The following is a 25625-nucleotide window of genomic DNA, read 5'->3' as shown; positions in this document are numbered from 1 at the left end:
TGGACAGATGGTCCTGTTCTGAGTGAACATGGAACTCTGTGTCATTCACCTGTTGTGAACTCCATGTCATGTTTGGGGTGAATGCCCTGTTACCATAGCAATGAAAGCTTCTTTACAGATTTTAGTACAAGTGAGATGACAGATGTGCCAGAAAAGTAGAAAACACACAGATAAATAAAAAAAATAATAAGTTGGGGCTGTTATCTTGGATTTAGACTACTTAACCTGTATTTCCAAGCCTCCCCTGAATCTCACTCAATAATCACCCCAGCTATAATATATGCAGCATAGTATACAATATTACATATACTGTACATGTCCTGTAGCTCCCCTCTGCCCAACTGTGCACTGTAGTCCATTCCAAATCTGAGACGTTCACAGTCTCTGAAACAGACTGCGTGAGGGCTGGAATGTCAAGGGGATGTCTTTTTGGAAAGTTAAATACAAGTCTGTTTGTGCGTGTGTTTTGTATCGATTAAATTAAGCAGTAACATGAGAACAGACTCATTCATCCACATTCTGTACTCTTAAAAGCTGCACAGGGGACTTAAATCCAGTTTATTCTGCATGAATTCTATAACTCACTACAGGTTGTTTTTCTTGGGATGGGGTGGGGGGGGGGGGTCCTTAGGATCAGTTGCAAGCAGTAAAACAAATGCACGTTTTAAAGTAAAGGGGATAAATGGTGTAGTCTGTCAAGTAAACATGTGCCATTGGTTGTGTCTCACAAAGAAAGCAGAGTAGCATCACCAGTAACAAAGCCACTACATAATCTGATAACGGTGGGGGTATGCTTGGGAGAATACTTGGGACCAAAGTCATAATTAGGATGTAATGATAGCCTGGCAAATCCTCTCAGCTGGGGAAAATGGCACCTGACTGGTGCTTTGTGGGCACTTTTGAGAGTTATGGTCTTGCTCTATGACTTCTGCGCTGTTTTGTTGGCATGGTTTGCTTTGCACCTGCATAGGTTTGCTTTTTATTAAAGTCATGTTAGCCAACAAAATACTTTCAAGACATTGTACCTGTCGCGTAACCTGCATACCCATCTCAAATTTGCTGTTTGCAAACAAGGCGTGCTTTAGAGTAGTTTCAAATATCATGTTTTAAAATGAAAATACATGGCTGCCAAAAACACTGCATACAGGTAGCTTTGTTTCAGCTTGGGTATAACTAGAAATGGGAGTTTTTGTGAACAGAAGACTCCTGGTAGCAATCTAAGGGGTATGTCATATCAGTTCGAATGGCTTTTAAGCATGAAGTAAAATGGAAATGTCAAGTCTCCCATTGCCAGTTTGCATTAAAACATTGATAATGTAGTTAAGCTAAACAATTACTTAAAAAAAACAAAAAAAAAAAACAACAACATGTAGAAATACTGCATGCAGATTGGCCATTGTTGGGGTAAAGGGAAGGATGGAAAAGCAGTGCTTAACAATTGACTTTGTGGACATTGGAGATTCAATACCAAGCTTCTAAAGAAATGCCAGTTCCCCAGCATCTTAAATAATGGATACATTTTGTCTTGCTTCTATTGACAGATCAATTAACTTACAGAGAAGGTTTGACAGATTGAGAAGTAGTAACTTGTTGCCCAAGTCATCAACAGGACAGCCTAGCTATAATGAGATGTTGACCCAGGGGAGTTATCCTACAGAAGCCATTGTCATTTGCACTTGTAATTCTCCGCACCAATCATTGAACAGTCCCTACGATATCAAGAGACACAGGACAAAACTGGATTGAACAACTGCCTGTGTACAACACTTAATCACAGCTGCAACTCAAGTCTTTGCTGCTCACTGGCTGAAATGTGTCTTTTGTATTTCTGTTTTGCTATAGTTTAAAGAAGGCATACAAATGCTAGTAGCAGTAGTCGGGGAAAAAAGAGCGTACCTATTTGGCCAACAATGTGACATAGTGGCAGGCAGGTTTTCAAGGGCGAGGAACCTTGTGTCCCACCAGCTGTACAGTAATGAAGAATGTGAAACTGGACAAAGGAAAATATAGGCTCCTCTAAAATAGGGGTGTGCTTTTGGTACTTTTTGATGAACGTTTAAATGCTATGCAGGTGTCATTGCTTAAACCATATCTACACACACACACACACTCTTTATATTACATTCTGGTATATACTGACAGCCCTGGTTAGTATTTTCCATGCAAACAAATCCAAATTAAGCAAATAACATTTTAACATCACAAAGAATGAACTACAGTATTACATAAATAAATAAATAAAATAAATCGATAGACTCTATAAAAATGCACAGATCCCTATACATTGTTATATTAACTACTGTTTGGGTATGGGGTATTTATTATTGTTATCCATTTATTGTTACTTTTTTAAAATATCCTTTACTTCTGTTGACAGATTACATAGATATCAAAAGGACTTTTTTTTATTAAAAAAAAAGATAATTTGCGTAAAAGTGTACTGGTAAATTAAAGCATACACATAATTAATTTACACTTATGCGTTCCCTGAATTAATACTGAAAAACAAAAACGTCCTCTAGCGTTTTGTTTATTATGGACGTTTGCTTTTTACTGTATTCAGTAACTCCATCCACAGTAATTCGGAATGTTTTCATTTCAAATAATGGCGCATTTAACTTGTGTTTTAGTGGTATGGCAATTTTGTTTGGCATAATTATTTACATACCACGGTCTTCTTGTCCGGTTACTCAAAATAATTCCAAACATGACTTTGCCTCGTTACTTTTAGATATGTAATTTTATTTTAAAAATATAGCCAACAAAAGTCAGAAAAAATAACGCCTTTCTTACCCTGTATGGACTGAACCATACCACACCAACTACAGCATGAACACGCAGTGTACCAATGAAGCGCCAGATCAACTGAGAATAAAACCCGCCCCAGTCCTTTCTGTTGCACCAATTAGAAACTACCTGGAGGCAATTGCCAAACATCTTCCTTTTTATAATATCCGCTCTTACTGTGGCATCACAGAATTTGGAAACGTGACAGGCTGCTGTATATGATGATAAATTACTAAAATGAAAACATTTAAAAAAAAAAAAAAAAAAAGTGTTTTGAGGAAATTTGTCACCTGACCGGTTACATGTCTATCATATTATTCAACATTTAACCACTTCTTTAGAGTTTATATATGGTTAAACGTTTAAAATTCCCATCTCTACTCGATAGACAGTCACGGCATTTTTGTGTCAATTTGATCATATAGGATACTACAGCTATAAAGTTGAGTTTTTAAGAATTTTATGGAAACCACTTATAGTGCAGATGAGAGCAGAACACCAATTTAAAGTGTGTTTTAAATGTTAAGGGCCATTCCATGAATGTGGTATATTTATTACACTTAGGAAAGCAGAAGAAAGGGTAGCGTCACTGGCAAGGCTGGTTTCCGTCAGGAGAGACTCAGATACACATCACTCTACAACCCAGTTTCTCAGAGACGTCGGGTTCAGTGGCCAAGAGTTGTGTCGCACAGTGAAGAACTTACCTGAAGCAGCAGAAAGGAGCAGCAACTGGCTGTGGTTGAGACGGAAAGATTCTGGATCTCAAGCACAATAGAAAGAAAGCAACGCTGATGTACAGATAAGTAAGCTGGGCTGAGCTGAGTGGGGGATGGATGGAGGGGGGTGATGCTGGGATGCCAGAATCACTATGGAGCCCTCTTGAGGTGTAGTGGGCTAGTCAACGAAACACAGAGGATGGAAGGTGCCCACTTGCAGACCCCAGAGATGTACTCTACTTAGCTCAATCCAGATGGTTGTCATGCTGATACTCTGGGGAGACCGCACTGGGTTGATCCCCGGAGCCAGCACCGCAGCCGTTGTGTGTGCTGATGTGCTGGGGAGGCAAAATGAGCTGATCTCTGGAGCTAGCATTACACTTCAGCAATCAACATCAGACGGAAGGATATCTACATCATCAGATGGAAAACAATGCAAATGGATGGAGATGGAGATGGACCACATTAGTTTACTGCAAAGCTACGTCTTAGTTGGTGCTTATCTTGGCGAGAGCCGAGTTCAAATCAGCATGAAGTTCAACATCTCCTTTCATGTATTGAAAATCAACCATTATGGCCCCACACATAACACTGGCAGGGCTTCTGCCCTTCCACAAATACACAAGTTCCATCATCAAACAAACATTTAATTTCATACAACAGCCCTTGATCTGCATTGTTTATAAGGGATCCAGGTATGTTCTGCTCCATTCCACCACAGCTGAATACAAAGACATTATTATTATTATTATTGTTATTATTATTATTATTATTATTAACATTATTATTATTATTTAGCCTTTACATTGAGTGTAACATCATATATTTGTAGTAGTCAGGACCTTGATTAACATCTTGCTGAAGGCCAGCACTGTGCTGTTTCTCCAGACACCATGCTCTGGAGACACCAACATTATGTCATACACTTTCTTACTGGAAGATGTTCCATTACATTTTTTAGAATGGTGTAAAAACAGGCAAAGCAGTCCATGGGAATAAGGCAGGTACAAGCATTAACTATGAATGTGTGTAGCTTGAGCTCAAGACTTTCTATATTCTGTATGTTGTGTTTTGTTTCTGTAGAGGTGACATGGCTGCATAACAAACTGTGAAAATGAATTGCAATGTTTTTATTTCATTTTATTTCATTTAAAAATGCAGTAGGGTAAAAGGTCTTTAATAGTCCTCACATGTTGTCCCTAATGAAGAGTGGATCTTCAGCAAATTGCTCTTGGAATTACTATTTCAATTTCTCCTGTTTAAGAGCTATCAGAGAGAGTGCTTCTGCTCACTGCAGGCATAAAAGCCAGCCTCTCGCTCTCAAATCAAGTTGTAATGACTGTGTAATAACTCACTAGCAGCCCTCAGCTCTTCAGAAGATAAGCGCTTGTGCCCAGAGGGAGTAAAACCTACATCATCAGGAGATGCATATCATAGGGGGGCCAGGCTCTCATTTTATATGACATTAACCTGGCCCTATATGCAATATGCATTTGAAATATACATTGCTTCATTTTGAAGACTATTTAATAAAATGATCTACATCTGTTAAATATCATTTAATATGGTTGATAGTCAATGCCATGCTGGCTGAAGGATTCATCCATACTAAACACTAGCAAAAAAAATACTAAAATAAGCTTCAATTCACTGAGAAACATTTCAGTGTCTTAAAATCATTCAACTTCATTTTAAAATTTTAATCTTTGAAGTGCATCTGCTATTAGGTACCATAATCTGCACTGCTATATGGTGCCTATAAAAGGCAGTGCTGATTGAACTTTTAGAAAAGAACCCTACAGCAATCAATGCAATATGTAGTACTAAATTAAGTTCAGGTATATTTGTTGTATCTACACTAACTGGTGTTTATTGTCACCATTCTTTGCTCAGTCCCTTTAATGTGATGTTAAAACGGTTTAGCTGAAATTTAACACAGCATCAGAAATCAGATATCCAACATATTGAGTCATACTAAATTAAATGATGTGACACAAGCAATACTTGACATTGGACGGAATTTGGGGCTAGGTCTAATATGAAAGATCCTAGCTCTGTTTGTTTTTCATGCATCAGTTTCTCCTGTTGCCTGGCTGGCCTCTGGGGAGCCATGTGCTGCCAGAATGCAGTCAGAGAAAGACAAAGAAAAAGAGCAATTTCTGCGCTCCTTTCAGTTTGCTAGTAAAAGATGCCGCAGAATGTTTCTGTACAGGAATAATCTATAAAACAGCACGTAATTGGCGCTTTTTACCAACCACTGGCAGGCCACAGTAACACCCCTCCCCTAGCACTGGCAGGCCGCAGTAACATCCCTCCCCTCCCCCAGCACTGGCAGGCCACAGTAACATCCCTCTCCCAGCACTGGCAGGCCACAGTAACATTCCTCCCCTAGCACTGGCAGGCTGCAGTAACATTCCTCCCCATCACTATAACTGGCAGGCCACAGTAACATCTCTCCCCTAGCACTGGCAGGCCACAGTAACTTCCCTCCACTAGCACTGGCAGGCCATACTAACATCTCTCCCCTAGCACTGGCAGGCCACAGTAACATCCCTCCTCCAGCACTGGCAGGCCACAGTAACATAACTGCCCCAGTATTGGCAGGCCAGACTAACATCCCTCCCCCAGCACTGGCAGGCCGCAGTAACATCCCTCCCCCAGCACTGGCAGGCCAGACTAACATCCCTCCCCCAGCACTGGCAGGCTGTAGTAACATCTCTCCCCTACCACCCTGCTTGTTTAGGATAGAATACCAAACAGTAATTCTTAAAACTTTTAAATTACAAGTCTTTGGATGCACCAAATCGAAAGGCAATATTTTGGAATCTCTTCAGGAAACAAACACGTTCACTTTCCATTCGGCAAAGTTTTATAAATAATCCAAAATAGTCTACACTGTAAATGTTTATCACGTTACCATTTACTTCCCATCCCAGCATAATTATGTGTGCCGTTTAAAATGTTTACAACATCAAAAACATTAACCTCAAGATAAAGCTATAATAGCCAACAATGATAAAGTCTGTATTAAAGCCAACATAAAACGGATCCAAAGAGACTCTGTACAACTTTCTGTCCTTAGTACTTTGTCAACTCTTCTGTGTTTTCTTCCTTCGTTTTTTCTTTTGCGAGTAAGAAATGTATTCATTTTTGACTCAAGAAACAATGCATGGGATAATCTGTACTCTATCAAACACAGAAAACAATTCAACCATCCGCTATTGCTGTCACTAAAATGCAGCTGTGCCTAATATCATAGTGGAAGCCCACTCAATAAAAAGCCAGACTATAAACTTTGAGCTATTAAACAAACATGAAATATGTATGGACAGTTATTTAGAGACAATACAGAAACTGTTTAAAAAAAAAAATCAATTCAATATCATTGTTTTCTTTTACTTTCATTTTTGCATTTCTGAGTTGCCCTGCCTAACCTCTATGACCCTTAGCACCCCCAGCGGTAAGCATACCCGCGGTTGAGAACCCCTGTTTTATAAAATATCACTTTGACTTCAGAGACACAAGAAATGGGGATAGTTTTAATGTAAAATCAACACAGTACTTCCTAGTGGAAGATTCTTATCTGGATATTATGCAATACATGTGAAACGTACTGTATGCTCTCTACATCCCCTTTCAAAATGTTCACCTTTAGTTGCCTTATAGCGTGGAATTAAAATGCATTAAAATATATATTTTTTCTTTTCATGTATCTACACATTCTACCCCACAAATTCCAAGTGAAAAAAATATTCTAGCAAAGTAGAAAACAGAAATAGCTTGGTTGGATAAGTGTCCACCCCCCTTGTAATAGCAATCCTAAATTAGCTAAGGTGTAACCATTGAATATCCCTTGAATATTCCTTGGAGAATGATCAAGATGATTATTAAGAAGTGGAAGGTGTATGGCACCACTAAGACCCTACCTAGATCAGGCCGTCCATCCAAACTGGATGACCTAGCAAGAAGGAGACTGATCAGAGAGGCTACCAAGAGGCCAATTGCAACTTTGCAAGAGCTACAGGCTTTTATGGCCAAGACTGGTCAAACTGTACATGTGACAACACAAATCTGGCCCGTATGGTAGGGTGGCAAGAAGGAAGACATTACTCAAGAAAGCCCACCTTGAATCCCATTTGAAGTATGCAAAAAAACACTCAGGAGATTCTGAAGCCATGTGGCAATACGTTTTGTGGTCTGACAAGACTAAAATTGAACTTTTTGGCCTAAATGCAAAGCGTTGTTTGGCGCAAACCCAACACAGCGCATCACCCAAAGAACACCATCCCTACTGTGAAGCATGGTGGTGGCAGCATCATGTTATGGGGATGTTTCTCATTGGCAGGGACTGGGGCACTTAGAATAGGATAGAAGGGAAAATGAATGGAGCAAAGTACAGAGAAGTCCTTGAGGAAAACCTGCTGCCCTCTACAAGAAAGCTGAAACTGTGATGGAAGTTCACCTTTCAGCATGACAACAACCCAAAGCACACAGCCAAAGCTATAATGGGGTGGCTAAGGAACCAAAAGTTAAAAATCCTTGAGTGGCCCAGTCAGAGCCCCGACCTAAATCCAATCAAAAATTTGTGGCATGACTTGAAGATTGCTGTCCATCAACGCTCCCCAAGGAACTTGACAGAGCTTGAACAGTTTTGTAAAGAAGAATGGTCAAACATTGCCAAATCCAGGTGTGCAAAGTTGGTAGAGACCTATCCCAACAGACTCACAGCTGTAATTGCTGCCAAAGGTGCTTCCACCAAGTATTAACTCAGATGGTGGACTTATCCAATTATGATCTTTCAGTTTTGTATTTTTAATATATAATTTTTTTTTTTCTCAATAAAACCTTTTTTTGCCTTTAACAGTTTGGAGTATGGTGTGTAGATAAGTAAAAAATCCTCATTTAAATGCACGAAACTCTGAGTCACTGACACAATAAAATGTGAAAAAAGTTCAAGGGTGTGTAGACTTTCTATAGACACTGTATATGTATACCAGGTTTTAGTGCATCAGCTTTTGTGTAGTAACTGCCATGACATTTGACAGGCGCTTTAAAAAAAATAAAACAAAAGTGGTGGTAGCCTTTTCCCCTTCCTAGTCCTGACTGGGGGCTGCACTGTTAGCAGTCACAGGGAATCTGAAGGCAGGTTTAAATGATCAGTGAGGGCAGCCGAGAATTCCTACTTGATTTAAGAACATAATCATTCTATAGCTTTCTGTACACTCTGAATAACAAATATACCTTGTTAGCAGTCCAGTTGGATTATACTACCTGCTCAGCAAGAGATTATGAACACTGTTCTTTCTCAAGAAATATTTTTGGTCTACATAGTTAAAAAGCTGAAATCTAAAACTACACAAATCACCTTTAATATCCACCACACAGTCAGAATTGCAGTTTAACATAACACAGAGACAGACACAGAGTTGCATGCAACAGTCTTTGATGAGGCCATTCTTCACTCTTGCAATCCACAGAAATGCTAACACAGCCGCCAGAGCAAATCACAAGAGTCCAGTTACAGAGACTCTGCCATTTCCCTTCCCTCTAACATGCAGCTCTCAAATCAAAGTGCCTGCCTACCTCTCTCCAGCTCTGCTCAAGCACTGACACGAGCATGGCAGAAGACTGCCGCACCACCTCCTCTCCCTAATAAACCACTTCAGTCGGCTGCAAAATTTAATTAACAGTCGCTAGAAAGCAATTACCGTTCAGTCTCAATAGCCAGGCTGCTTGCTGCTTGCACTCTATTGCTATTGATTGATAAACCCACATTTGGCAAACACAGCACATTTCAGGATAAAACAAGAGGGGGAAGGTTAGGGAACTTTACAGGGGGAATATAAGGACTGCGAACAGTTCACAGGATGTGTTCATTTTAACCACTTTGCTGCACTGCCTCCTAGTCCCATATCTTCAAAAACAAGGTTACAATCTGGTCTCTAATCTCTAAAAGCCAGGCTACACTGCCTCCCAGTCTGTCAATATTAACTGTCAGCAGTACAAACTGCTTCGTATGATACTTTGCCCCCAGTCCCTCAACTCTTACAACTAGACCACACTACCCATTGTAGCACCTTTCTCATACTCTAGTTTGCCAGAGCAATTTGGCTTGGTGCCTTTTTAAGTGTACACTTCAAATAGCTGCTAAAAAATAAATAAAAAGGAAAAAGAAAAATACACAAGGTATCGCTTTTGTGTAGACAGATTTCATCTCCCAGTCCCTGAACATATTTTAATGACTTCACCCTGAAAATGAGACAGAGAATCTCAGAAGGTCTTTCCTGTATAAATACATGAGCACACAGTAAAGCAGTGGAAAGTGACCTTCAGGCTAGTTGTAAAAAAAAAAAAAAAAACGAACATGTAATACAGGAAAACCATAGATTTCTAGTCAAGCTAAATGCCTTGCAATGCAAACATAGATATATATGTATATAACATGTATCAACTCGAAGGGTAATACAGTGTAAGTGCTGCAATACAATTAGTAAAAATGTCCAGCAGAATTATAAACCTCAAGCATTTATAAAATGAAAGTGTAGCATGACCTCTTACGGAACAAGACTCTTTACATCTTTATATCTCTTGGCAGTGTTTACTGATACTTTACCACAGGTAGTCTGAAGTTTTGAGACTTCATGACATCAAGTCAAAATGTCTTCTAAATGTATCTAAAAAAAACAACTGAATGTGTATTGACATGGTGAGGAACAGGTATGTTTATCCTGATCCCAGAGCAGTGAGTGTGGATGCTTCATCCAGCCCAGTGCACTGTCAGTGAGGAAAGAAAATAATTATTGAACCAACAAAACCTCTGCTCTGTTGCATAAGAAAGTTGTCTTTCTGCCATCATATTCTTAAATAGACACTTTGGCTTGTGGCGTTTCAGAAAGTTAAGACCTCCAGCAAAGTAAGCAAGCCAAACTAATGTTAGTGAAAATCGACAACTGTCTGCCTCACCTGCTTGGATTTCAACATCATAAAGGCTTATAATTTTTAATCCTCTGCACAGCTCAGCCTCCAACTGACAAATGTATTTTCAAAAAGGCCTATTAATATATTTCTTTATGAAAGTGACAGAAATGTACCTTCCAACCATCAAATAAAGAATCAATAAAAAAGATTCTTACCTGGCCATATGAGGATACTGTATTTTAATTTGATATCTATCTCTGCTTGTTTGAAAAAATAATAAATGTCAAAAATGTTTATATTGTGTTGAAATACATTTTTCTTTCAACTTTACTTCACTGGTTAAAACCCACAGCATTTTACTTCATCAGATTCTACTGTTGATTCTTAACAGTATCAATAAAATTACAATTTAAAGGTATGTTAAAAACACAAGTTGCATAATTGCTATAACTGTAGGGCTGGTTGCACATAACCACATATAAAAACCACTCCCTAGAATGTATACCAAGACAGAATAACCTAGGTCTCAGTTATCGACTCCTGAAAGACCTAAAGTTAATGCTTAAACGCATGGTGTATATAACATTACGAGTAGTCAAACCCTACAACACCTAACCACATGCAGACTTTTGGAATTACACATATAGTGGATAAGAAAACACTTTAAAATTTGGCAGATTTCATTAGGAGATACTTATTGAGAGGACCATTTTCAAATGACTGTATGGTGGTAGAGCAGATGTTAGTATTAAGTCAGTATGTTCAGGTTATCCCCTTTTCTCTGTGGCTTAAAGAAGTGCAAATCTGCTGCATGTGACTACAACAGTTTACTGTACTGAAACACCCCCACTACTGTATACATTAGAATCAGAATAATGAAAATGAGCGGTTTATTCAGAAGAAAGTTATCATGCCATGTTATTACTCTGGATGGCCTTTTAATGTACCATTTGGCTCAGATTTGCTTTATTTTGTCAGCTCACCAAGCAACACTTTACGCCTTTTATAAAGACAAGGCTGTCTCAGGCTCTTAATTCCCCAGCCTAGTCAGTGAGGGAGCAGCAATTGTACTGTCTTGCTCGACAGGGCAAGATCCTTTGTTTTCTGTTAGGGGCGGTAGCAGCGAAGCAGGAGAGAGCCCTACACATTATTAAAAGGGGCAGGACAAAGCCCTTCTTGTATATATGTTTTTGGCTTTTGTTATTGTTATTATTATTATGAATTACTTGTATATTTTGTTATTGTTTTTGACAGCGAAGAGACGTATGCTTTGTATGGTGTTGCAGCATGGATGGGAAGCCCCATTCACATTAAAAACCTTGTGTAGAAGGTGGCCATTCTATTTCATTAATTTTTTAATTTACTGTCAATTGGGAGATGGTCACCTGCAGCTCTCAGCACTCAGGGTGGGTGTACAGAGGAGAGTATGGGAGAGCGAGAGCATGACATGAAAACGAAAACAAAACCAAAACTTAGAATCCGTTTGAATATTTAATTGTGCTCTGTGAGCAGTGTTTTGTGTTTAAATATTTATTTTCTTTTTGTTGTTTAAATAAATGGCGTCCGCCGCATCTTTTTGCCCTGCAGTACTTGCCTGTGTTTAATTCCTGCATTCTGGCCTGACATCACCACAAAGCCACCCAGTCACAGGGGCCACATAGCATTACCCAGCACACTGCAAGGCAGTAGTTTGTGAAAACTTTAGCCGCAAGGCTTGCTGGGAAAGAGCCGTCAACATCTATCAAACTTGCAATGCTTGGGAGCTGAGTTGGGGCGATTATCAATGGGGGTTCAAGAGGAATGCGGGAGAACCCAGATCGGCTTGGATTAGCGGTCAATCCGTGCTCATGGAAACAAGGTATTACTCAACACAAAATTGGTGAACACCTATTGCATTGATTGCTGCACGTCCTCATGAAGGAAAGCAGGAGACATTGAAAACATGCAAAGTTGCTTCTGGGAATTTGAGTTTATTTTTATTTTTTTACATACTGGACTCTGCCGAGTCATGGAGTTCGGATCAGAGGGTACAGTACGATTGATTACGCTTACCTCTTACGCTATAATTCACATTTTTAGACACTGCAAGAGCTTGTAACTCAGGCATTTTGTATTGAACATTTTAATGCTATAGTGCTACTTTGGATGTTAATTTATTATTTTGTGTTTTTTCACACTGGATATTACAACTTCTTACTTAAGAGATTATGTAAAGCCCTTTACTTTAGTGGAACAAAAATTTCACGTGTTTATATATATATATATATTATTCTAGCATTTTTCACTTACATATGTGGTTGTTCATGATGTGCTCTTGCACTGCACACTGTAGCTTTAAAGTTTAATGTAGTGTTTTGTGAAAAACATTTAAATGACAAAACAGTGGACATGAATATGTTAACTGCATTTCCTCATTCTTTAGCGTGAGCGTGTTCTGTGCTCTACCTTTCAATTTTAAGCATGCATCTAATGTTAAAAATACTCTATATATATATACACACATATACCGTAGCAGGGGGAGATCAGTGCTGACTCTGCTGGCGTGTTCACGGTGCTGCAGAAAGAGGGCCGCAGTCGTCCAACAACCGCCTGTGAGTCATGGCAGTGACACGGGGAGGTGGGAGAGTGGGTGTGTGGACTTTCCCCCTCTCTGAATGGCTGAGAGGCGAGTCTTGGGGAGATTGTTAGCCCTATAAGTTAATGCTCTGTTGTTTCCTCAGGTCTGCCCATTTAGACACGCCAAGAGTGCGGAAGCTCTGGTCCAGGATCGAGAATCAGCCAGGAGAAAAAAGAAATAGAGTTTCACAGCGAGACAGTGAGAGCGGGGAACTCTTGGGCAGACCCCGGAATATTGTAATGGAGCAGGCTAGTTAGCCGGCAGTGTAGGTCGGTGATTCAGGTAGCATGGGTAGCGGCAACCGGGATATAGCTATCAAGTGCAGCACCTTTTATTTGTAGTTTTGTTACTGTTTTATTTTCCCTGTTTCTTTCTGCCTTCTGTTTTGAATTATTGTTTCGAAGCACCTGCAAGTGCACCGGTATTGTGTACCATCGCTTGGTATTTCCGTGGTTCTGTTTACCATCGTTGGTAAGCAGACCACGGACCAACAGCGCCCTCTTCTGTGAGCAATAAAAAACTGTATATATTTTACTGCATCTTCATTCACACTGGTGGTGCTTTAAAATAAGCTACTTTCAGGAGACCTAACATCTGTTCATCACTGTGAGACAGAGCACTCTCTATTGCTTTTGCCATTGCCTGACGTGAAATTTTTGCTGCAGCAGAAGAAAAAGGTGCTTTTCTTTTTAACCAGCGCTCCATTTCTTTTTTTTTTTTGGTTTGTTTTTTAACTCTTTACACTCAGCCCTATTTCCAGCTGTTTTCATTTATGTATGTTTAATTACTGGATAGTTTGTGCTGCATGCATGTACCACATCAAATGAAAGGCCACAACATTACCTTTCATATTATGCAAGTTGCAACAGGACCAGGCACACAATGTGGTAGAGATGAGAATCCAAAAAAAAAAAAAAAAAAAAAAAGTTGGTCACTGCTATATATATTGTAATCATAGATGGCTAAAAAACAAAAAAAACACTGCACCATTGAACCTCAACATGAAATCAACATAGGGGGAGCTGAGCTTCTAAGCTTTCCAACGTTACCGCCACTTTCAGTCTAGCTGCTACAGCGATGGAACAGTAGACTCAAAACGAAACCTAAGCTGTGAACACTGTCACACGATAAGAAGCTTAACTTCAGGTGATGGCTGTTCCAGCTTGGAGTACTGCATACACACGTCTTTGGAAAAGCCCAAGTCTATACTTTTAAACAAGCCATGAGCCAGGTAGGTGGCTTTACAGTTCCCGAGTAATATGTGTGTAACCTTTGGTGCGCTTGCGTTCCAAAATTAATGGGGCTGAGTTTTAAGAGTTAAAGTCACTGCTTGCAAAACACCACCAAGATAGACTTAATATTGTTTTTGTATTATTTCAAAAATGTTTACTTACTTTCTGAGTTTCTATAATGGTTAAAGATAGCGGCCCGAGAATCATGTATGAGAGAATAAAGTCTTGCGGCACTTAAAATATCCAGCATTACTTTTACTCATTTATTTTAACCAGAACTACTCAGAATGTGGCTCAATGTTTTCATCAGTGACACCAACTTCCTTAGAGACTGTTGTAGCGTTTCAGGCATTCTAAGTTGGGTGAAAAATACAGTAGCTTGGTGTCTTCAAATATCTCTATGGGTTTTTCCCACATTGAAAGTTGGAGATATGTGGGAGCAACTTGGAAAATGCGTGACTCCCGCTGAAATTCAAACCCTGTATATGTGCGTGAGATTATATATATATATATATATATATATATATATATATATATATATATATATATATATATATATATATATATATATAAGTGTCGTTGAACATATGTATATAAAAAAGTTCAAACATTATAAATGCCTGCTATGTTTTTCTTTTATAAGCATTCAAACTCCCAGGTGTTTCACACATTGACTCGCAGTAACCAATCATTGCTTCTCCTATTACCGATGTGTTTTCAATGCTGGCTGGATTCCTTCACACGACTGCTACTAGAAGCAGAACATGGTGATCGGGAAGGGCAGCACTGAAGTATCTCCATTAACGATCAGTACATTTACTTCACTAATAGCTTTTAAAGAAAATATCACATGGAAAATCAAATTCGCCATATGTCTGCACCTTTCAAATAGGAAAATGTGAGATGCAAGACATTTTCTGAAATAATTTTGTCTGTAACACTGCAATGCCTCTGCAACACATTTTGTACTAGTAAAGCAGAGAGGAAAATTACTGTAATGTGTTTATTTGTTTATTTATTTATATTATTGAAACACACAAACACAATGAATCCAGCCCAGCAATATTTAAACTGAACATTCTCTCTTACCAGCCATCATTTTCTGGGCCTCATAAGGCTCCATGTAGCCATCATTTTCCGTCACCTTCTCTGGAGCCACCTGGGTCACGCTGGTCTGTTTGGCATCAAAGGGGTCGGCATAGTCCTCTAGGATAACAGGCTGTTTGAGACAGAGAGAAATAGGTTGCTTAGTTATTCTGCTTAACTTTACACTTTATCCTTGAATTCCATGATGGAAAATCCAACTGACCTGCGGTCAGTCGTGTCATTGTTGTACTGATGCTGTATGACTTATTACACTTCAGCTGATTACCTGCTGGAAGAGAACAGGCAATGCTGAAGAGGTACTACTTTACCATAACTAGACTAAAAAAAAGAGTTACACAATCCCCTGCACGGTTTACAAGAAACATTACTTTACACTCCCGTAAATACTGAGAAAGGTATTGACCAGCTGACTTGTGACCCATGATGTGCGATTAAGAATGTATTAAGCAATTTATCGGCAATATGATTAAAAACACTGTGATACGGACAACAGAGGACACAGCAAATACAACGCAATGCTTTTCTTTTAAACTTTGCAGGGTGTTCTGTAACACTTTAAGCAAATCTGATCACTGCTAACTGATCATTTTAGTATCACATTTCGGCATGCTAGTTTATAAAACAGGTCTGGGAATACTTCATCCAAACAGCAGTAACACCACAAATAAAAAAAGAGAGTTCTACAAAATGACTAATCTGTGCCATTGAAATTCCAAAAGAAAAAGGTGTCTAATAAGTAATAGTTGAAGGTGATGAAGTTGTATGTCCTGTATAGGAGGCGATAAGCATGCAAAAAAATCTATTATCACTGGTCATCCTTTTCTAGTTTCAAATATTTTCATCAACAACATTGACGAAAACAAATCAAACTGTTTCTACCTAATATCCAATTCCTGTGCAGTAAGTAACACAAGCTCAGGAGCTGATTGGCTGCAACAGCATCAGCAAATGTTACTTCTATAGCATTGTATTAGAAATATCTGACATTCGAAATTGAATTACAAAATAAACATGTTCAAAAGAAGAAAAGACCCTATACTGTTGAAACTGACTGACTATCTCAGTCTTGGGTTCCCTTAAGCACTGGTGGTCCAGTGGTTAAAGGAAGGAGCTTGTTACCAGGAAGTTGCTGGTCCAATCCCACCTCAGCCACTGACTCACTGTGTGACCCTGAGCGAGCCACTTAACCTCCTTGTGCTCCGTCTTTCGGGTGATAAGTAAAAACTGAGGTCCTATTGTAAATGACTCTGCAGCAGCAGTTGTGATGCATAGTTCAACGTCTAGTCTATGTAAGTTGCTTTGGACAAAATTGTCTGCTATATGAATAAATAATAATAATAATAATAATAATAATAATAATAATAATAATAATAATAATAATAATAACAGCAACATTTAATTAGTAACAGTTTACCTTGTTCTCAAAGAATTAAACCCTTGGATTGCACTCCTTAAGGTCTGCTTTTTCAGCCAATCAGATTGCAAGTTTAAGGCCATACTGTATGCAATAAAACATGATCTTGATATCTATGCTGACCCCTTTGATGCTGTGACAAAGTGGCTGATTTTATACAGGTGCAGGAGTGAAGTGCATGAAAGATGCAGACAGAGATAATTGTAATCCAGTTTGGAAAGGATTTTATTTATAGATTCCAGGTCTGGCGACCAAACAATAATCCCCCGGCAATACACACCAATGTGTACTACATGGGGTTAATAACAACGGGATTGCAGTCCCAAATAATAAACAATATTATCCCCCCCACAATAATAAAAACACTGTCACCAGTCCTGGGTGTGCGCAGTAGTGCTTGTGGTGGGTGATACAAGTTTATTTTGTGACTGTGGTGAAGTGTCGTTCCGGCTTTGTCCTGGTCCAAGGCGGCAGCTCCGGAAATATGTTTAGCCGTCGGACAATTTACAAACAAGATCAATTACTAACAGACAAAAACAAACAAACCACTCACAAAACTGTCACTTTCTTTGGGGTCTCTAACAGTCCTTCTAGGTTATAACAAAAACCAAAGCGATGGAACAGATTGAGATTCTCCATCCCCTTTTCTGCTTCTACACATGACTACTTGGTAAATGAATGCAACTGCCTCTCCAATCTACGGCTGCCACGTCGTTTCCCTTCCAGGTCAATGCGTTACTGCAAAGGAGTCTCACCCCCTTCCTGGCTGGCCGACTTCCCTTGAACCCTGGGAAAAAACGGTCAGGCCAGCCCGTCCAAGGAGCTCTGTTCTCGCTGCTTTGTGCCCTCACAGGTCGGTTGGGAGATTTGCAAATAATAATCATTGTATTTCTGTCTCAGATGCCAAACCCCCCCCCCCCCCCCCCCAAAAAAAAAAAAAAAAAAAACAAGAACTCAAATCAAAAAGATAATTAAGTTTTTTTTTTTACTGTTCTAAACATGCTTAATAATCAGTGATAAAGTTGACACCAGTTTAGAAGCCTGGAGTGTCTTGTGGATGTTGTTAAGATTCTAAACAGCAGGGAATTCTAAGGTGATAGGATTTGACAGAGAGTTTGGATCGCTGCAGGCCCTATGAGTAAATGCAATACGGTTGCTCATCTCACATCTTCTAGTTCTGAAACCTTGTTGTCAGTGTGTGTTGTAGTCAAGTACAGTAGTTGTATGGTATACCCCTTGATTATTATGAAAACATTTCAAATATCTTGTATGTCTGTATAAAATAACAGCCTTATTTCATAGCTGCTATGAACACTATATAATGATTTAAATTGTGAATATACTGAGAATCAATGTAATATGACTGGAGTCTTTACACTAGGACACATGAACAAAGTGTGATATAGTTTTTAAAACAATGAAGAAACACAATGGGCCTTTTTTTAATTATGTTTTTGTAGAATAAAACATGATGTTCCCAATCAATATACACAAATCTCATTCGCTGGAAGAAATTAAACCAATCTATTGTACTTTCATTGTGTTACAGATTTTCTTTTCAAAGAAAAAAACATACACACACAGAAAACTGAATGCACTTTACATTGATTTTCCAGTATTGGAAAAGAAATATAGTTAGGTTACTTACCATAACCCTGGTTCCCTGAAAGAGAAGAAGACCACCAATGACATTACGTATGGGATATGCCTGCCCATTGGGTAGGTATCGCTGAGCTCGCTATACTGCCAGTAGGCCCCTTCCTGGGATGATGCACTTGGTCCCACCCACGAGGGGATAAAACTATCATCTCGAGAAAGCCATTTCTCCTTTTCTATCGAACCCGTGAGGGCGGACGATTTGACCTCGCGGTTGGTGGTCATCTTCTCTTTCAAGGAACCAGGGTTACAGTAAGTAACCTAACGTTCCCTTTCAATTCGAAGACAACCACCAATAACTTTATGTATGGGATCATGTATACCAGAGCCGTCGCGAGGGAGAAGGAATGGCAGCATATGAGGGAGCACTAGCACTGTCTAACCCAGAGGTTAGCGGTGTGAACTTACACCCTCAAGGACCCTTGTGCCTAATGAAGGCAGGGCAGGGGCTACCACATTAAGGCAGTAGAACCTGCAGAATGTATGCGGTGCAGCCCAGCTAGCCGGTGTACAAATATCAGGCATCGAGGGCCCTCTGAACAGGGCCCAAGATGTAACCAACCCTCTAGTGGAGTGTGCGGTTACCCTATAAGGTGGGGGCAAGCCAGCACCATTATAGGCAGTCGGGACTGTGTCCACAATCCAATGTGACAGACGCTTTTTAGAGAGGGGCTTGTCTCAGGGTCTGTGTCTCCGTGACAGACGAAGAGCTGATCAGACTGACGCAGAGCTTTTGTCCTATGCATGTAGCATCTCAATGCTCGCAGTGGATTCAATCTCTCATCCTCCGCTGAAGCAAACAAAGGTGGATGGAAGGACTCCAGTGCCACAGACTGATTAACGTGCTGTGATCACCTTGGGAAAAAAAGCAGGGTTGGTGCTCAGAGACACCCTACTGCCATCCTCCTAAATACGCATTCAGGAGCTGTGCACAGACAGTGGCTGCAGCTTAATGAACCACTTAGCCACGAGGAAGGCTGTCTTCATAAATAGGTACTTCAACTCTATGTAGTGTATGGGCTCAAACGGGGCCTTCGTGAGAGCCTCCACTACAATATTAAGGCTCCATTCGGGGAGAACAGTCCTCCTGGGAGAGCGTAATCGCCGAGCGCCTTTAAGAAATCAGCTAGCCAAAAAATGAGCACCCGGAGACACCGAATCCACAGGGGCATGGCAAGCAGAGATAGACACTGAAAACACCTTCAAAGTGGAAGGTGACCTACCAGCATCAAGCAGTTCTTGCAGAAACTGTAAGATGACTGGCATAGGGCAAGATATGGGGTCATGGCTTCCAGCCAGACACCAAACTTTGAAATTCCTCCACTTATAGGTAAACAAGGACCTAGTGGAGTCTGCCCTAGCGCTCTGCAACGTACTCAAAACCGCATCCGATAGCCCTAGGGCTAACCAGAGGACCCATAGCTGGAACCTGTCCAGTTCCAGGTGCCAAAGACAGCCTTTCGCCTGACTGAGGAGATCCGTGTGCTGTGGGATCTCCCAGGGCTGGCCATGCAACAGCTGGCACAGGGTTGAAAACCAGATTCTCCTAGGCCACTTGGGGGCCACTAGGAAAAGTGACGCTTCCTCTAACCAAACCTTTTTGAGAAAGGCCAGCAGCAGCGTTATAGGCAGGAAAGTATACAAAAACGCTTTGGGCCATTCGTGTGCTAGGGTGTCTATGCTGAGTAGACAGCCTAAGTTATGGAGGGAGTACAATAAGGGGCAATGCGTCGTCTCTGCCGAGGCAAAGAGATCAATGTGCACCTTCCTGAACCGTTCCCAAATCTGCTCCACTATCTGAGGGTGAAGTCGCCACTCTGACGGATGCAGACTGTTCCTGGAGAGGAGGTCTGCTCTCCAGTGCACCGCTCCAGGAATGTACGTCACCTGTAGGGACAGCAAGTTCCTCTGAGCCCATGTCAACAGACTGAAGGCCATGCAATGCAACCCCGGGGACCGTAGGCTACCCTGGTGGTTGACATATGCCACCACTGTCATGTTCTCTGTCCGGATCAACATGTATCTACTACTCAGCACCGGGAGCAAGTGGTGAAGAGCAAGGGAGACCGAAGTGGTGGAGAGCAAGGGAGACTGTTTATGTGCAGGTATGTCCAGCGGTCCAGCCAGGATCCACGTACTCCTCTGCCTTCCCAGACAACCTCCCCAACCCAAGCTGGAGGAGTCTGTCATCACCAATTGGCAGTTCAACACTACTCCCATTCACACAGCTTCGCGGAGGTAAAAGGTTGTCCTCCACCAGCTGAGCAAAGTGTTACCTAGCAATACCCAATCGAGTGTGTTTTAAGACATGCAGTGCCTGCCCACTGATCTCTAAGCAGAGTGCAAAACTTAATGAGAAGACGTGCCTGCATTTCTTTTTTTTTTTTGGAGTGCATGTTAACAGCAAAGAACACAAAGGAAAGAAAAAAAACCATTGCAAAGGAAAGAAAAAAAAACATTGCAAAGTCAAGCAGCATCTAGGGAACTTTTTTAATGGGAATAAAATTGTATTAATTTTTTAAAACATAAAACCAAAATCCCTACAACACTTTCAACTTGAGGAGACAGCAACATCTCTCCAATACTGTTTGAAATAAAAATAATACAAAATGCCTGTAGCATCTTAGACTTATATAGTTTGGTTATATGGTAGTAAACAGACTTTTTAATTATCTGCATTGGTGTGTGCTTACTGTGTTTCTCCTGACCGATACGATAATAATAGCAACTGGGGGGGGTACCCAATTGTGCCTACCCTAACTGCTCGGTCACACACCTGTTCAGCGCATAGCATATACCAGGGGGACACAGGGGCCGAAGCCGCAGTGGGTGAGTTGAAACAGACAGCAAAACCACAGTAGAAAGATAGTATAGGGAAGAGCACAATGTCATGCAGTCGGCAAGGTCTACTCGACAGCAGGAATGAAGCAAGGCCTAGCCCCGTGGAGGAACTGTGTACTCCCACTCACAGGTCACTGCACAGGCAGTTGCTCACACACGACAGACAGATAACAAAGAGCGACCTACCACGCAAGCAAGGAGGCCGCTGGAGGACAGAAAGCCAAAAGGCTCAGTCTTTTCAAAGTCATTGATTCCAGGAAAGCAGCGAGCCAACGTTCAGCACGAAAGCAAGGGAAATACAATCGACTCGATTTGACTCAAGAAACTCTTTTCTATCAACACACTCAGCTCAAGACAGAGGTCTTACCGTACTGCCTTGAGAAGGAAAAAGAGAAATGGCTTCCTTGGGATGACAGTTTTATACCCTTGATGGGCGAGACCGAGTGCATCATCCCAGGAAGGGGTCTATCGGCAGCTCTGCAATACCTACCCAATGGGCAGGCATATCCCATACGTGATGTCATTGGTGGTCATCTTCAAATTGAAAAGGGAACTCATTTTGTCAATTGCTGTGGGGAAAAAAGCCACACACACCCACCCCACACCCACCCACCCCACCCACACCCACACCCACACCCACACCCACACACCACACACACTACCCCATACTCCAGTCTATTAATATTGAAATGTCACATAAACTATATTATCATATTTAAAAGTTTATAGCTGGTTTAAAAAAACATGAGGTGTTAAAAATTGGGAGCTGGCTTTATCATACAACTTACAAAACAATAAACCCATTGTATACTAGCAATTGATCAGTGTAAATGAAAACTGGTCAATACATATTTTATTATGGGTCTAAAACAGTAAAATCAGTTCTGATACAAAATACAAAATATAAATACAAGAGGGGTAGTGGTGCAGACCGTGAGGCATTTGAAAAGACGGTGCGTTAGGGAATGCAGTTTCACCTTTTACATGCTGGCTGTCACTAAGTTCACGTAAAACAGAACAAGAAAGCAAGGGATTCATATACTTACTGTACCTTTAAACTGAAACAATGTTTTTTTGTTTTTTTTTTTTAATCTCTTGGATTAGCACTCACTATTGGAATGCTGTTTTGTAAATCGCCAAATACTGTAATACAGTGCTTTGTTTTTAATACTACACTTTTTTGGAGTAATATTTACTTGCTTTCTTTGTATAGTACACGTGTAGTACAGTACTTTGGTGTTTTAGACAATGTTAATAAAGCAACTACAATGTAGTAGAACAACTCCCTCCGAGATACGACCTTTTCACATATCCGACCCCTGCAACCAATTCAATCGAATATGGCAGGCTTTACTGTGACTGCAAAACGGAAGCTAATCTGTATGATCAACACATACTGTATCTTTCTATGTATAAAATAGAAATTTTCATGCATTGGAGACTTACGTTCTATAAAGCACGTGATTTCAGTGACAGTTACGATTTGTTTGTTGCCCTCTCTGAGTCAGACTCAGACAATCAGAACCAAGTACCCATCCCCTCTCAGCAATGCAGTTATCAGATTGGGAGACAACATTGAAAATATAGTCAACATGTTTTACATTTGTTTAAAATTACAACATGTTACTGAGATGGCAGCAGGTAACAGCTGGTGTTGGAATATTCTCTGTGGTGCTGAAAAGCCTGCATCACATGGCCACGCTGGTCAATAACACAACCCCAGGACTGCTAAGAATCCAGCTGTGAACATCTGAACCTCGGAATGGTTGATGCGTGAGTTTTCATGCCAAGAATGCTGGGTTATCTGGGCCCGCTAAGCGAGTTTAGGGGGGCAATCAGAATCCAGCCCTGCCTCTAGAACCATCCAGTGCCTATTACCACCTTCCTTTGACCCCCCCCTAAATCTCCCAGCCAAAGCAGACATTGCTGTTTGCACAGCTGAGCAGCTAAACACAAGATGCTCAGGTGATTTATTGTCGACTCAACGGTCCAGGAAACATTTATGTTTTCTGCTTTTGAAATGAAGAATTAGAAGTAACACACATACGGAATTTGACTCAGACGGATAGATGCTTCCATAGTTAGTTAGATTCCAGTTCCAGATTCTGACATACTTAACTAACGAATGTCCTTAGCAAGTTTAATGACAATTGGACAAGCAGTTATCGACATCTGTGTGACACACTAAAGTGTGATGTACGCATGTAGCAACCCCAGCAGAGAACAACATCCGAGGTGTTCATGTTTACATTATAACAGTACAATACTTGGTGGAAGTACAGAAGAGTGGGATATTTGCCTCAAACGCAGTGCACTGTCAGGGCTGTACTTGTAAAGATCAAACACTACAGATATAGGAAGTCTTTGATATGAAAAAGGATCAGTGGGGAACTGTGGCAAAGTGCCCACCCTTTGGTATTTATGATGGAGATGGTCACCTGTATAAGAATCAGCAGCTTTCTGCGCTCATTGGGTCGTGAGGAAAGTGTCAGAGGAGAGACGCAAGTCTAAGTTTGTGAATCAGAAATAACAATTGCTAGACATGCTGGCGTATTAACCAGTACGATACATAGTGTTTGTTTTTGCTTGCTTGTTTGGCCAACGTGCCCTTTTGTTTTGTTTAAGCATTTTGATTATTATTTAATAAATGCACTGATCGCCGTTGCATTTCAGTTTTCCCCAGCCCTTCTTTGTTTTGTGTTGCTTCTTCCTGGTCCATGACGTCACTGCAGCTACGAACTGCAACCACTCTGCCACAGGAACATATGCCTTATTTTGCCAGTCAGTAAATCACTACAAGGCAAAACAAAAATTATCCACAGATGAATGACTTAAAGTGAAGCAGTGACCCAAAATGGAAACATGTTTAAAAGTGCCAGGCTTAACCTTAACCCTTTCCAGTGCTAGGCTGAAATGCCACTTGCTTGTCCTGGTATCAATCAATTAATCTTTATTTTATATAGCACCTTTCATTGTGGACCACCATCACAAAGACTGTTACAAGATGCGGTAACAATAAAATCCATAACACTTTACATACACAGAAATGCAGAACACATGCTATACAGTAAAAAAAAAAAAAACAATGCATAATACATGACAGTAGTATAATAAATAGTAGGAGTGACACAGCAGTTAATAGCAGATATCAGGCTTAAAGAGCACGGAAGTTAGAGAGAACAAGTGAGTCTTGAGAGTTGATTTGAAGCGAGCGGCAGTGGGAGCATCACGCAACAAAACTGGAAGAGAATTTCAAAGAGTTGGAGCCATGAAGCTAAACGCAGTCCTCAGCATGGCAGGGGGCTGCAGGGTGCACATGCTCTGCATCTGTTTTGAAGGCCCGGGGTGGATAACAGATTCATTAAGGCCATTCAGATCCCATTGGCAGGTGGTTTTCATTGCCGCAGAGGCACAGAGAACCAGAAAGTGCTGTCCTTTCTAAATTTGCTGATTAGATGATTAATTGTTGTGCCTGTGAGAGGCATGCAGGACCAGCACCAAGGAAAGAATGCGAGAGGCTTGGGTCAGACACATTGACTCTCCATATTATTTTTTTCTGCTGAGCTCTCTGTATTTACCACAATGCTTTGCGCGCAGTGAGACAGAAGTCTCCATTGAAAATCAGCGGAGTCAAATATCTTGTTAAATAGAATATCTTTTTAAAAACACCCTTTTCTAATAAACTGCAATATTATTGGCTAAAGCAGTTTTGAATGAGGCTGGATTTTCATTGGTTAAAATATTAGTGTGTGCTCCCACTGGCTAGAAAGGCGGCAGTGTTTTCGGCACAGTGCAAGATTAACAGTTGGAAATTTGTTTATTTGTTGGGAAGTTTGTCTGGTTGATTGGAAATTTGCAGGTCAAGCACGTACAGCCTTTCGTATTAATGAATTGACAAATTAATTTAATGAATTATTAGATAAATTAACAAATAAGTTTATGAATTACTGTATGAACTGACAAATTTATGGACGAATTGCTGGACAAATGGACCAATTCATGAATTGACAAATTAATTGGCAAATTAGTATAGTTTTGGCACAAATGGAGCTTGGGTCATTTCACCTCCGCAATGTCTCCCAAACAAAGCAAGTTTGTTTGAAAGCATGTCAGTGAAAAGGGGAAGCAGCTGATTGGTTATCGACAGAAAAGAAACCAGTTAAGAAATGGGGACAATTTCACACTCCAGGTGAACTGACCCAGGAAGTGCAAGATAATCTAAAAGCAGGACTTGCAAACAGAGATTTCTTAATTTAAAAATGAAACTACGGATTTGCTAAAATCGTGTTTGTTTTTTTTTTTCAAAACTGCACATTTGAGACCTATATAATGAATGT

General features: G+C 40.4%; 1 protein-coding gene across 3 annotated transcripts in view; it reads right to left on the bottom strand.

The window, feature by feature from the left end:
* LOC121295081 (SH2 domain-containing adapter protein F-like) overlaps positions 1-25625 on the bottom strand; it is a 93970-nt gene that overhangs the window by 55775 nt on the left and 12570 nt on the right. For all 3 annotated transcript variants that reach the window (XM_041219397.1, XM_041219398.1, XM_041219399.1), the window contains exon 2: positions 15360-15489. In XM_041219397.1, the coding sequence (XP_041075331.1) occupies positions 15360-15489 (130 nt within the window). The remainder of the gene's footprint in view (positions 1-15359; positions 15490-25625) is intronic.

Source organism: Polyodon spathula, chromosome 19, assembly GCF_017654505.1.
Source record: "Polyodon spathula isolate WHYD16114869_AA chromosome 19, ASM1765450v1, whole genome shotgun sequence".
NCBI classification, from domain to species: Eukaryota; Metazoa; Chordata; class Actinopteri; order Acipenseriformes; family Polyodontidae; genus Polyodon; species Polyodon spathula.
This window is presented reverse-complemented; position numbering and strand designations above follow the sequence as displayed.